At 59.6% G+C, this 13,392-nt stretch overlaps 1 protein-coding gene across 4 annotated transcripts in view; it reads right to left on the bottom strand.

Annotated features, from left to right (window-relative positions):
• Positions 1-353: 353 nt before the first annotated feature.
• ZNF609 (zinc finger protein 609) overlaps positions 354-13,392 on the bottom strand; it is a 160,018-nt gene continuing 146,979 nt past the window's right edge. The window contains exons 4-10 of one of the 4 annotated variants that reach the window (XM_038746310.1): positions 9,841-9,928; positions 5,241-7,602; positions 4,398-4,764; positions 2,419-2,594; positions 1,767-2,010; positions 1,205-1,283; positions 354-851 (exon numbers count right to left, since the gene is read on the bottom strand). In XM_038746310.1, coding sequence (XP_038602238.1) covers positions 1,210-1,283; positions 1,767-2,010; positions 2,419-2,594; positions 4,398-4,764; positions 5,241-7,602; positions 9,841-9,928 — 3,311 coding nt within the window. In that variant the 3' untranslated portion in view covers positions 354-851; positions 1,205-1,209. The remainder of the gene's footprint in view (positions 852-1,204; positions 1,284-1,766; positions 2,011-2,418; positions 2,595-4,397; positions 4,765-5,240; positions 7,603-9,840; positions 9,929-13,392) is intronic. The other 3 variants (XM_038746309.1, XM_038746313.1, XM_038746312.1) reach the window with 3 other exon arrangements.

Here is a 13,392-nt window from a genome sequence, read left to right as displayed (position 1 = left end):
CCGTGGTACCAGAGGGCCCCTGACAGTTGGCTTCTGTGCTGGTGCTGGAATGTTGGCGGGGAAAAGGGAGCCTCTTGAAGGACTAAAGTCTTGGGCCCCCGTGGGACCGCGGAGGGAGCCTCCACTCCCCCAAAGACCCCTGCCCTCCACCCGGCCTGGGACAGTCTCTCTCAGCTCCCCAGTGGTGTCTTGTGGCGGGCAGTGTGACCTTAGTCTCACATTCACACCGAAAACAGCCCTAAAATTTCTTTCCTGAGATTCTAATTCCTCCGCCTGGTGCCCGCCATGGGGTCCCGGTCCCCGGGGAAATGCAGGAGGTGGCAGAAGTGGGAGGGGAGGGGGAGGGGGCTGGGGGTGGGGTGGGGGGTTTGACCGCCTGGCTGAATTCAGACCCCAGGCGCTGCCTCAGCCCTTCCATCCCAGGAGCCACCGGCCTGCTGCAGCTGCTGCCGCTGCACTGGCCGGGATCTGGGGGAAGGAGCGGTGATTTCCTTGGGCCCTTAGCGACACTCCCCAGATGGCACCCGGCACCTTGGCCCCACTACGGCTTGAACAGTCACTGCTGGGGCTGGGAGAATAAATTACGTTGCTAAGTACCGGCTCTCCAGCATCCGAGGAGGAGGAGGAGGAGGAGGAGGAAGAGGAGGGAAGAGTCCACGTGTCCGGTGGTGGAGAGACGGCCGAGGGAGGGTCTGCCTCCATTCCCGGTGGGAGCGGTGACCAGGACGATCACCACCACTCGACTGCCATCTCATGGCACCTCCGGCGGCTCCTCGGGGTCGGGGGCGGCCGGTCACGAGCCCCACGGAGGGCTGAGGTTATCCCGGCAGCGCGGCGCGTCACGTCACGTCCTGCGAGAGAAACGGAGGCCCGGGTCGGCCAGGGCGTCGAGCACATGATGGTGCCACAGGAGAGCAAATGGAGTCGGGGGGTGGGGGGGAAGGAGGGGAGGAATAGCAGCTAGCACGCAAGCGCGCACCCACCCCCCAACCCCCCCACCTCGAAGGAAGCCAGCACCCTGGGGGAGACACGACGCTGCAATCCCCCGCCTGGTCGCCACCAAACCCGAGAAGCCCTGCTTCTGGTTTCCTGCCCCGCCCCAACCAGCGGCCCACCCACCCTCCCTCCCGTCCAACTCCAGCAGCCCGCCTGGACTGCTCGGGATTCCGGCGTCCCTCTGTACAGACCCCCGGGAGACGCTTACCATTCTCACCTCCTGGGGGGTGGGTAGAGTGAGGGAGTTGAGCCTTGCTGGCTGGCAACAATGGCTGTAGAAGAGAGCCCTACGGAAGAACAGGCCCCGTTAGTCCAGGCCCCGTGGGTCACAGGGGCTGTAGGAGCGGAATCCCCGAGTCAATCAGGCCCCCACATCCCATCCGGCTAAAATCATCACGCAGCAGGAAGCAGAGGCCGGAGAGAGCCAAGGTGGTTCCGGATCTGGCAGCTGCTTCTGCTGCCCTTTGCCCCTCCCCTGCCCGCTCCTGGCCCTTCTCCGTTTCCCATCTCGAATCCCAGTTTTAGGGGAATCAGGGCCCGGTTCTCCTCCCAAGTTTCGGGGTTGGGCGGTGGGGAGGTTAGAAAACGTCCCCCTTCTAACTCTGACGTCCCTGTGATGGCAGAACTGCCCTGTGTTTGGAGGGAAGGGGAGTCGTCTGACTCGGCGCTGAGTGCCCCGCTAGTGGGAGGGGCCACCAGGTGAGCCGGCTCTGCCAACTTCCAACGGCCGGGCCGCGGCAGGCCAAGGAGGGGAGGCGCCTGGCACTCACCTGCTCCGTAGGGCAGGTTGTACTGTGCGGGGAGCAGCGAGTACCCTAAGTGGTGGTGGTGGTGGTGTGTGGACATCAGACGCTGGGAGGGGGAGGTGCGGGGCCGATCCACGCTCCGGTCGCCGCCGCCGGCTCCCCCGACGCTGCTGCAGCCACCGCTGCCTCCAACCACCCCGCAGCCACCGCGCTCTCTCTCCTGGGAGGCCTTCTCACTTATCTGGAAGGGAAGGCACAGACAAAAGCCCTACAGTGAGACAGACAGACAGACAGACAGACAGACACATGCACACACAAAGTGGCCGACTGGGGCTTCCTGCAGAGTTCAATCAGCCAACCTCCCTCTCTCCCTCCCCCCGCGGTCCCCCCCGGGAGCTGGGAGAGGCCTGGGGACCACACCGCAGCTCCCTGAAGCCACAGAGGGCCCTAACACAGAGCAGCGGCTCCCGTGGGGCCGGCAGGACGTCAGCTGAGCTTGAACAGAGGCCAAACCGAGGCTGGGCCTTGGGCCTTCTTTGTCCTCTCAGATACTGGGAGGAACCTGCTTAGATCCTGGGGGGAAAACCATCCCCAGTGCCCCCATCAGCACCACCTTCCTTCCCTGGAACCGCCCCTGAGCCGGATCTGGCCCACCGTATTCCGGGCTTCCTCTTACTGTAGGCGACTTGCTCTTGTAGTGGCTGGCGTGCTGCTGCAAGATGTCCAGGGCCTTCGACTCTGAGCTGGACTTGCAGCTCACACTGGGGCTGGCCCGCGCCTTGTCGGCCTCTTCGCTCGCTGAGACCTTGCTGCCGTATGGGGAGAAGGAGTAACTGGAGGGCAGGTAAGAGCCTGGCAAAGGAGAAACGGAGGGTAAGGCCGGTGGGACCTGGCCGTCGAGGTAACCCGTAGCGTTCTCCGGGCCGAGCCCGACCAGACCGGGTTAGCCCCGCGCTCCCGCTCCGCGGTCAAAGCCGAGGGCTTCCTGCACCCCACACGGCAACTTCCCAAACGCAGGGTGGGCAGCCCAGGAAGGAAGATGCCTGGAAAAACGGCAGCACGGCTGCCTCACGTACCCAGCAGCCCAGGGACCGCTCGGATGAACTCTTCCACCGGGGCTGGACAGAGGGCCTCGCTCGGGCCGGAAAGGGAGCCGGGGCACCGAGGCGCTAAGGAACCAACGGGGAACTAGGCCACGGAGGAAATGGCCTCGAGCCCGGAGCGGCTGCCAGGGGCTGCAGTTCGTGGAAGTGAATTTGGGGCCATTTCCCATTTGGCCTAGCTACTTTGCAGCTTGAGGCTGCTTAGGGCCATCTGAACATGGGCTGAGCCAGACCGGGCCTGGCTTTCCGCCAGACCCAAGGGCCGCGCGCCAAACTCGGCAAGCCTCCGGACCGGAATGGACGGGCTGAAATCCCTGCTCGCTGCCCACGAGGGAGCCCAGGGAGGATCCCGGCAAGGACGGGTTCAAAGCCCAAATTTCTGACGTTGGGCTCACAGGGAGTTCACCGCTCTGGTCTGGAGGTGGCCTTGGGGGACCTACTCTCGGGTGGCTTCTGGTTCAAGAAACCCGACTAGGGTTTGCCTTGTTTCTTTTTATGGTTTTTGTCAAGAGCTTCCTATGTAACAGGCACTGGACTAAGTCCTGGGATACATACAACCTAATCCGAATTGACTGGGTATAGTCCATGTCCCTCGTGGGGCTCACGGTCTTAATCCCTACTTCAGAGATGATGTAACTGAGGCACAGAGGAGTGAAGTGACTTGCCTAAGGTCACCCAGCAGACAAGTGGTGGAGCTGGGACCAGAACCCAGGTCCTCGGATTCCCGGGCCCGTACTCTTTGCACTGGGCCACAATGCTTCATTTGTTGTCTTGGGGACCCTACAGGGGACTCATGGGCTGGAGGAGATTTCCCAAAAGGGTCGGACCCACGTTCCCAGATGGGTTTGAATCCAACTGGGAATCTTGAAGTCCTCCCCGAAACCTCCTGCAACCCCAGGTGGAGGCAGGGAAAAAGAGGGAGGCTCTAGAACCAGGGTCATGACCAACTGACTAGGCCCGGACTCTAGCGTTTAGCGTACCCTCCCACGCTCTGCTCTGCACACAGTAAGCCCTCAAAAAATACGACACTGACTTATAGAGGGATTCTTGGGTTTCTTGAGGTTGCCCACAACCTCAAGGTCAACTGCCGGGCAGCCCAACCACGCGGCTGAGCTCCACTCGGCGCTGGGAACCCACGCGGCCAGGAGGGCCCTTGATCCTACTGATCCTACTTGATCCTTGGACTCTGGTGGCTAGAGGAAGGGGCTCCGTGGACAGTGTTCAATCGCTACCGAGAAGGACCTCTGAGATCAACCCAAGAGCAGAGAAAGCAGTGCCGCTGAGCTCCCTCAAACCGTAGAGGCCAGACCCAACGTGAGGGGTCCCACCCCTCGGGGACGATCCGGCAAGCCCTCGTGACGAGCCCCGGGCAGATCCACGTAGTCCTGGGGGCACCCTGGGGGGAGACGCGCCTCCAGGGCCCTTCGGGACTAGCTTGGGAGACTCCCCCTCCCCATCGAACCCCCAAGCTGAGATGGGAACGGGCAGTTGGCGTGTCCGGCCTCCTCGCCGACCCACGGGCGCCTGGGGCGAACGGCGTCGCGTGCCGTACCTGGATAGTTCTGCATCATGACGGCGGGCATGCCCCGGTAGCTGGGGTGGTTGGGGTCGTAGGACTGGCTGTAAGAGTAACCGTGCATGTAGGGGATGTATGACTGGTGCTGGGTCAGGGGTGAGGACACGGGCACGTGAACGCTGGGCCGGGGCTCCTTGCCCCCGAGGCGGGACTCCTCGGAGGGGGGCAGCTTGCAGTCGCCGCTCGTGCTCTCTTTCCCATCTTCCTTGGGCACAGAGTCCTTGCTTCGGCTCCGCTCCTCCTTCAACTTGCGGTCCCGCTCCTCCTTCCACCGCTCATCCTCCGTCTTGATGTCAGAATACTTGGCGGGGTAGACGTACGTCCACATCCGGGGCTCCGCTTCCTACAACAAGCACGGGGTGGAGGCGACGTTCAGGCCGGTGCCCGAGGCGGAGCCTCGCGGCCAGGCCGGGGACCTGGGTGGGACAGAGGGGCGGGGATTCCGCCTTTCTACCTCCCCGCTCCTCGCCCAGCCTGGCAGGCCCAAGCCTTAACAAGCGGGTCACAGGAGTCGAGAGAAAACAAACCGCCGACGGCTACGGCAAAGCCCAGGCCACCACAGCAGGGAAGGCCGATCAGAGGGGTAAAATGGGGACCTGAGAGAGAGGGGAGGGTGGCACCCTCCTCTGTTAGAGCGTGAACCCGGGGGAGGTCACGGGGAGAAACTCCTGAAGGCCAAAGGCCTGAATTCGCAAGGGCAAAGCCTCTTCCAAGCTCCCTCTCCTTCCCGCCCTCCCCCGTCTTCCCCTACGGATCCCCACGGCACCCGGCTGCCCAGGGAGCCTCCCCTAGGCGTGAGGCCGCGGGAGGAGAAATTACCTGCCGGTACCAGAGCACGGGGTCCACTTCCGCCTGCCGGCCACACTCGGCCCCCGGCTTGGCCTCGGGGGCCTCTTTGCCCAGGTGGCCGGCGGCCTCGCTCAGCTTCCCTTTGAGCCCCTCGGCCGCCGGGCCCGGAAGCTTGGAGGAGTCCTCCAGCTTGGGGATGATGACCGACTTGGCCGGGTCGGAGCCCGGGTCCTTGGCGGCCTTGCTCGGCCCCGATTTCACCAGGTCGGTGAGGCTGGGGGCCTTCGTGAGCGTCGGGGGGACGGCCGGCTTCTGCTTCCAGTCCTCCTTGAGGGCCGCCTCCCGCTCCTTGAGGCCCAGCTCCGCCTTCTTGTCCAGCCCCCGCGGCTGCTGGTCCAGGCTCTGCCGCTTCTGCTGCTCTTCGTATTGCTGCCGGTACGCGGGGTTGGTGCTCAGGAGGTGGGAGTGGTAGCTCTGGTCGCTGTACGCGTAGGGGGGCACGTAGGCGTACTGGTTGTAGTACAGGGACTGCATGTACATGTTGGGGCGCTGCTGGATGACGGAGGGCTGCTGGCCGGCGGCGCCCAGGTCGGGCTTCTTGCTGTCCTCGCCGCCCTCGCTCTTCCCCTTGGCCTCGGGGCCGCCCTCGGGCTCCTCCTCCTTCTTCGCCTTCGAGGCCTGGCCCTCGGCCCCGGCCGGGCCGCCGGAGGTCAGGGCCCCCGGGCTGGACTGCGGGTAGCCCGGCGAGTAGTAGGTCTCGAAGCCCGGGTAATAGGGAGAGTCTTTGCTCGGGGGCTGCGGGGGGAAGAGGGTTTTCTTGGCCCCCTCCTTGACCGACTGGTCCGGGTCTTTGGCCTTGACGCCGTCCGCCTTGCCCTCCCCGTCCTCCCCGGCGTCCGAGATGTCGGAGTAGGCGGGGCTGTTGGTCTTGACGGAGCCGGCCTCGGCCCCGTTCTGGGTGACCACGTGCAGGGGGGTCATGGGCTGGGCCGGGGCGCTGGCGCTGTCCAGGCGGCTCCCGCTCCCGATGGACGGGCTGGGGGCGTTGTCCGTGAAGCTGTAGATCTTGTCGGCCTCGGCCTTGATGCTGGCCAGCCGGCTCTGGTGGGGGTCCGACGAGCCGTTCAGGAGCCCCTCGCCCTTGGTCCCCGGCTCCCCGGCCGCCTCTCTGAAGGGGCTCTTGCCCTCTTCGGCCCCCCGGCCGACCTTGCCGGGGGTCAGGGGGCTCTCCAGGTCCTTGGCCTCTTTCTTCTTCTTGTCCTTCTTCTTCTTGTCCTTGGCTGGGGTCAGGGCGGGGTTGACCGCGAAGGGCTCCCCCATCACGGTGGGCTTGGGCTGAATGGGCTTCAGCTGAGAGCTGTTGGGCACGGCCTGAACCACCGTGGGGGGCAGGCCCGAGGAGGACCCCGGACTGGACGCCGCGAAGGTGGCCGCCTGGAAGGCGTAGAGGGGCTGCGCGGGGAGGGCGGGGGCGATGGGCCGGGCCGACTTCAGGCTCTTGGCGGGGAGCTTCTCGGGCTTGGAGCCGGAGGGCTTCTTAGCTCTGTCCTTGTCCAGGCACCTCTTCTCCAAGGCCTCGAAGCCGTCGTTGCTGGTCTCGTCCGCCACCGAGGGCCCGTCCTCGGAGCCGTCGTTGGACAGGGCCCCGGGGTCGGGGTCCCCCTCCCCGCCTGGCTTCTTCTTGCAGGGGCCCTTGGCGCCGAACTTGCTCGAGGGGGAGGGGCTGAGGGGCTCCACGAGCCGGACTTTGGGGGTGGCCGAGCGAGCGGGGGACAGGGAGCCCTTCTGCGAGGCCGGCGGCGCGCCGTTGCAGCTTCCGAGGTCGGCGTGGAGGGAGGGCTCCTCCCCGTACTCGCTGTCCCCGTCCGCCTCCGGCTTGCTGTCGTCGTCCGTGTGGGCGTGGGCCTGGTGGTACTTGAGCCCGTTGATGTGCTTGTACTTCTTGTTACAGTTTGGGTGGGGGCAGTCGATCAGGACCGGGGAGGGGCAGTTGCGATCCAGGCCGGCCGGCTCCACCTTGACCGCGGGGAGGGGCCCGGAGGCCGAGCCCATGGAGTTGGTGCGCACGCGCTTGCTCCCTTTGGAGTCCTCGGAGCTGGAATTCAGCTCCATGTCCGACAGCGGCTTGTTTTTCCGCTTGTTGGCGGACGAGGGGCTGGCCTTGACGTCCTCGGCGGTGCCGCTCGGGGGCGGGCGGTGCTCCGACGAGTTCTGGCTGCCTCGGCGGCCCTTGCTGTTGGCCCCGGCCCTGGTTTTGCTGCTGCTGCTCGTCCCCTTGCCGTCCGAGGCTGCGGCCGTCTCGCTCACGGGGGTGTTGCTGTTGGGGCGCATCCGCTTGCCCCTGCCACGGCCGTTGCGCATCTCCAGGTCGCTGGTCGGAGAGTCGCAGAACCTAAGGAAGAAGCAGCGAACTCAGGGGGGGGTCTTAGGGTCGGGAATGACGCCTGGCGTCCGTGGAGGAAGCCCATACCGCCCTGCCTGGTTGGGGCCAACTGACACTGACCCAGGGCGGCGGACGAAATGAAGAGCCGGGGAATCCAGCTGCTACTGGCTTCGAGGGGCTCAAGCCCCTGGGACGGACAGAACGCTCTTCTTTACGGCCTGCTCCTCGGGGACCCTCGGGGTGCCTGGCCCTGATCCCCGCAGCCCCCCACCCCCAACCCCCCGCGACCTCCCTAGGCCACGCATTTGTGATCCCAGAAACATCACCGGTGAAACTGTGAGCAGGACGGAGGCTGGCGCCAGGAGAGGCAGTGTAGGTGGGGAGTGTGGTACTGATGACTGTGTCCCCACTCTAGACTGTACGCTCGCTGTGGGCAGGGAAAGTAACTGTTTATTGTCGTGTTGTACTTTCCCAAGCGCTTAGTACAGTGCTCTGCACTCAGTAAGCGCTCGATAAATACGACTGATTGAATGAATGAATGAATGTGGTACTTGTGATCTTCTCCACTCTAACAATGGTACAACAGACTACTGCCCTTCCCCCTCAATTCCATCCCACGCTACCAACTCCTCCGACTCCCGAGGTCAACATTTACCACATCCCTGGGGTTGGGAAAGGGCTGAGGATCTGTGGCCGGCTCTGAGCACCTGTTCTGCTGGGACACCTGATATCTCTCGGCTACATCCTGGTCCCCGCACTTCAGCTTTGCCAGACTAAGAATTCAGGTGTCCCCGCACTCCCCACCCAGAGATAATTTACAAATCTGGGCCCAGAGACCCAAAACAGAGCAACGTGAAGTCTCTGAGGCAGGCCTAAGGAAGGGATGATGCTGATGCCAGTTGGGAGACCGAAATGGATGCAGCATCATGGAGGTCTTACAGAGTACCCCCTGATGGGACCTTTCCTCATCCCAAAGCAGTTTTGCGACGGGGCTCTGAACACTACAAGCACCTCATCTGGGCCCGGTCTCCTCGCTGATTCGGAGACTGGTTTAGCTCTTCCTTCCCAGGGGCTGCTTCTGTGAGAAGGCAGCTGCCCCTAAGTTGCAGGAGAGAGTGAAGCAGAGCAGGTCCTAGTAAGGTGTTTCTTTTGAGTCTCCAGGGTCGTTCTCTCAGACTCAGACTCTCTGCTTGAGTCTTGGGCTTTTTTCCCAGACCCCGGGGAACTTCGACGCCGAGGGGAAAACTCGGGACCCTTCCAACAGGAGTCGCGGCTAAGACTCTGCTCTTCTACTTTCGGCCACCCTGGAGGTCAACAGTTCAGTCCCCACTATGTATGCCTCAGCTAAACGAGATTCTAGGGCTCCGGCAACACGGTCCAACTTTCCCAAGGGCTGAGTTCGACTGGCAAGGCCCACGCGTCGCCAGGAGAACACATCCACAATCACCGCGAGGGCACCTCAGGTAGAAGCAGTTGGCAGGAAGCTTCTTTAGGGTTTTAGTACCCTCTGGGATGGGGGTGGCAGTTGGAGGGAGGTTGAGTCCATTTCCCGAAGGCCCTTGCCAGCCGGGTAGGACTGGGGGTAGCCACTCCTCTGCTGAAACAACCATCAGGGGAGTCAACCATAGCCGAGCTCAGCCCAATACTGAGGTGGGTCCGCTTTCCTCTGGACGGCTATTAGCCAGGGAGCTGCAGGGACACCACTGGAAACAGAGTTCCGAGGCAGGCTCTCCTGCAGCAGCCCAATTCTTCATTATCGCGTCCCCATCATTTAATACTCCTCGAGTAATGCCCCTCAGGTAGCTGGCACTATTCTGGGCACTCATGACCATCCAACAAGGGCAGTGGGGAGCTGGAGCTAACAGATGGCAACCTTCCCCGGACAAGCCTGGCAGCCCAATGAACAGGGATGGTAGAGGAGGCCTGAGAGGAGGAGGAGGAGGAGGAGGAAGAGTGGCACAGATGTGGGTCTGACCCGTTGTCGTCCACATGGAAGGCCGGAGGGCCCCTTGGTGGTCCTAGCTACAGAGATCTAGAAGACAAATCCTAAGGACTCTGCCCGCCCTGATCCTCGGGGTGAAAGTGGCTCAAGTCCAGCTGGTGCTGCCAAATGAGGAGCGGGGAACACTTGGGGTTGATGACCAAGAGGCCGGGACCTTTCCCGCTGGAAAACTGCCCTGAGGGAGCCGTAAACTGCTGCTGTCCGGGACCGGGCAATGAGGGAGCGCTCCCTGGGGTCCTGCTCACCTGGGAGGAGCCCAATCGTGGCGTGTGCAGTCAAGGAGGGTGCCCACGTAGGTCTTGTTCCTCCATGTCACATTCACCACCAACATGCCTGCAAGACAAGAAAACAATAATCACAATAATGAGGGTGACATTTCATTCATTCATTCAATCTTATTTATTGAGCGCTTACTGTGTGCAGAGCACTGTACTAAGTGCTTGGGAAGGACAAGTTGGCATTTATTAAGCTCTTACAAGAGAAGCAGCGTGGCTCAGTGGAAAGAGCACGGGCTTTGGAGGCAGAGGTCATGGGTTTAAATCCCGGCTCTGCCAACTGTCAGCTGTGTGACTTTGGGCCAGTCACTTCACTTCTCGCCTCAGTTCCGTCATCTGTAAAATGGGGATTACGACTGTGAGCACCCCGTGGGACAACCTGATCACCTTGTAACCTCCCCAGCGCTTAGAACTGTGCTTTGCACATAGTAAGCGCTTCATAAATGCCATCATTATTATCATCATTATATGCCAAACACTGAACTAAGGGGGAGATACAAGTTAATTAGGTCCCACTTGGGACTCACAGGCTAAGTAGGAGGGAGCACAGGTACTGAATCCCCATTTTGCAGATGAGGGAACTGAGGCCCAGAGAAGTGAAGTGACTTGCCCAAGGTCAGGCAGCAGACAGGTGGCAGAGCCGGAATTTGAACCCAGGTCCTTCGGACGCCCGGGCCCGTGCTCGCTCCACTAGGCCGCACTGTTTCCCTAAGAATGAATTCAGGTCCAGTCTTTCCCACCCATGTTATCGGTCATATGCCAGAGTGGGCCCTGGTCCAGCTTCAGTTTCCTACTTAGGAGGCCACTCCAGTGCTCTGTACCCAATAAATGGTATCGACTGAGCACTCACCATGGACAGAGCACTGTGCTACGCGCTTGGGAGAGTATAATGCAAAAGAGTTGGTACATGTGATTCCTGCCCACAAGGAGTTTAGTCTAGAAGGGGAGACAGACATTAAAATAAATTACATATAGGGGGAAGGAGAGAGCATAACACTATTTCCCCTCTGGACTGCAAGCTCATTGCAGGGAATGTCTCAAAACTGTATATTGTACTCTCCCGAGCACTTAGTACAGTGCTCTGCACACAGTAGCATCGATCGACGGACTGATGAGGATACGTACCTACGTGCTGAGGAGCTCGGGTGAGTATAAAGTCCTTAAGGGGCACACGGGTGATGTAGAAGGGAGGGAAGATAGGAGAGATGAAGGCTCACTCAGGGAAGCAGAGTAGCAGGGTTTAACTGGGCCACTCCCACCGGGGGATCTTTTGGCTGGCGCCGAAGCCTCCCCAGTGGAGGAGAGCTTAGAAAAACCCCAACTGCCATGGGTTTGGGCATGAGCCAATAGACATTCTCCTGGACTATGCCCTCGCCAGTGCGAAACGTGTGGGGACCTGCAACTGGGGTTCTGCTTACCTCTTCCCACTGGCAGAACTACAAAGCCACAATTTAATAAGTAGGTAATGTACAGGGAAAGGGGTGGTGCGGGGACAAAACTGGCACCACCTCCCCAAGGCACTGGCTTAGGGCAAACACCTTGAAAACGACGGCCTTGTTACAGATGAAGTCTCTTTGGCTTGGGTCTCAGACGGTCATTGAGAGCACAGTATAGACTGCCTTCACAGACCAATTTAGGCCAACGAGTTTGGAGAAACGGTTGCCTTCCAAGGGAGCCTTGTTACCTCCACACCTCCAAGTCAGTCAGTTGTATTTATTGAGCATTTACTGTGTATGAAGCACTGTACTAAGTGCTTGGGAGAGTACAATACAACACTAAACAGACCCACTCCCTGCCCACAAACGAGCTTACAGCCTAGAGGAGGAGACACTGATATAAATAAATAACAGATGTGTATGTTAAGTGCTGTGGGGCTCCCTCCCCACCAGCTGGGGAAGTTAGGGGAGGATAGAACTCAGTCTGTTCATCCTGGATTCTAGTAGGAAAATGCTGCAGATAGATATCATCAATTGTATTTTATTGAGCGCTTACTGTGTGCAGAGCACTATACTAAGCGCTTGGGAAGTACAAGTTGGCAACATATAGAGACAGTCCCTACCCAACAGTGGGCTCACAGTCTAAAAGGGCTATCATGGCCCTCCAGTCCTGGTCTTGTCTTACACCATCAAACGATCTCCGACCCATAGCGACGCCATGGACGCATCTGTCCCCGAAGGCCCCACCTCCATCTGCAATCATTCTGGTGGCGTATCCATCGAGTTTTCTGTCCTACTGTTCCCTAAAACCAACTCAGCCCTCTCTCCCTAGCCAGTCCCAGAAAATCTGGCCACCAAAGGCCCCAGATTGAGTAGCCACGGGGCACAATCAGCTTTGCTTGGGGTGGGGAAGGGGAAGGAAGGGGGGATCCCAGATCCCTGGTGTCCTGCAGACAGCAGGCACCTCTGTAAGAAAGCAATTATGCTAAATAATTTCCAGCCATTAGCAGAGTGTACTCAAGTGGATGTTTCCTCCCAGCGATGGGCTGCTCTGATTACTGCATAACTAATTTGAATAGGAGCAGAGTCCATTGAGCTGAGTGCATTTATCCAAGCAAGGTAAGGCTCCCAGATAGGCATCTCATTTACAAGGGCAGCTGCATAGAGAGCCCCACACAATTAGAAGATGAATGTGACTCCCAGCCCTGAACAGCTGGGCGGGAGCACATGTTTATAAATCTGGGTGTTTCTCCTGTTGTAATCGGAAAACCTAAGAAATAATGAATGAATTGAAGAAGAGACCAAGCTGGGTGTGGGGGTAGGGTGAGAAGGGAAATCGAATACGGAGAGGAGTCACTTTGGAGACCTGTTTAAATGTCAGAAAAGCACACACAGTTTTCTGAGGTATAATCCCCAGTCAGGAGCAAGAAAAATAAGAAGTGAAGGGGCCTTGGGAGCAGAAAGTGGCCCACAGAGGGGCAGGTTTTTGTTTACGGGCTGGCAAATGGGACATGAAGGTAAGATTAGAAAAGCAGCATGGCCTGTTGGATAGAGCAACATGGGCCTGGGAATCAGAAGGACCTGGGTTCTAATCCCCACTCTGCCACTTGTCTGCTGTGTGGTCTTGGGGGAGTCACTTAACTCCTCTGTGCCTCAGTTACCTCATCTGTAAAATGGGGATTAAGACTGTAAGCCCCACATGGGACATGGACTCTGTCCAACCTGATTATCCTGTACCTATCCTAGCGTTTTGTACTGTGCCTGGCACATAGTAAGTGCTTAACAAATACCGTAAAAAAAAAAAAAGATTGAACAGAAAGGGAAAAATATGCTACACTTCTGAAGCACTTCCTGTTTGACAGACAGATTCTCACAGCATGAGGAAGAATTTCATTTGACAGAAAATAACGTCAGTCTTGTTTTGTGGCTTTTTTTTTTTTTTTGGATAATCTCCGAGGCCCTTCAACAAACACAGTCTAGGTCACTCAACGGGCTGGTTTTCCCCACGTACAGATAAAAAAAAGTGAGGTAAGGGAAGGGGCAGAGGGGCCTTGGGGCAGGCAGTGGTGGGCTTGGGAAATGAAGC

This window comes from Tachyglossus aculeatus, chromosome 5 (assembly GCF_015852505.1).
Source record: "Tachyglossus aculeatus isolate mTacAcu1 chromosome 5, mTacAcu1.pri, whole genome shotgun sequence".
Lineage (NCBI taxonomy): Eukaryota > Metazoa > Chordata > Mammalia > Monotremata > Tachyglossidae > Tachyglossus > Tachyglossus aculeatus.
This window is presented reverse-complemented; position numbering and strand designations above follow the sequence as displayed.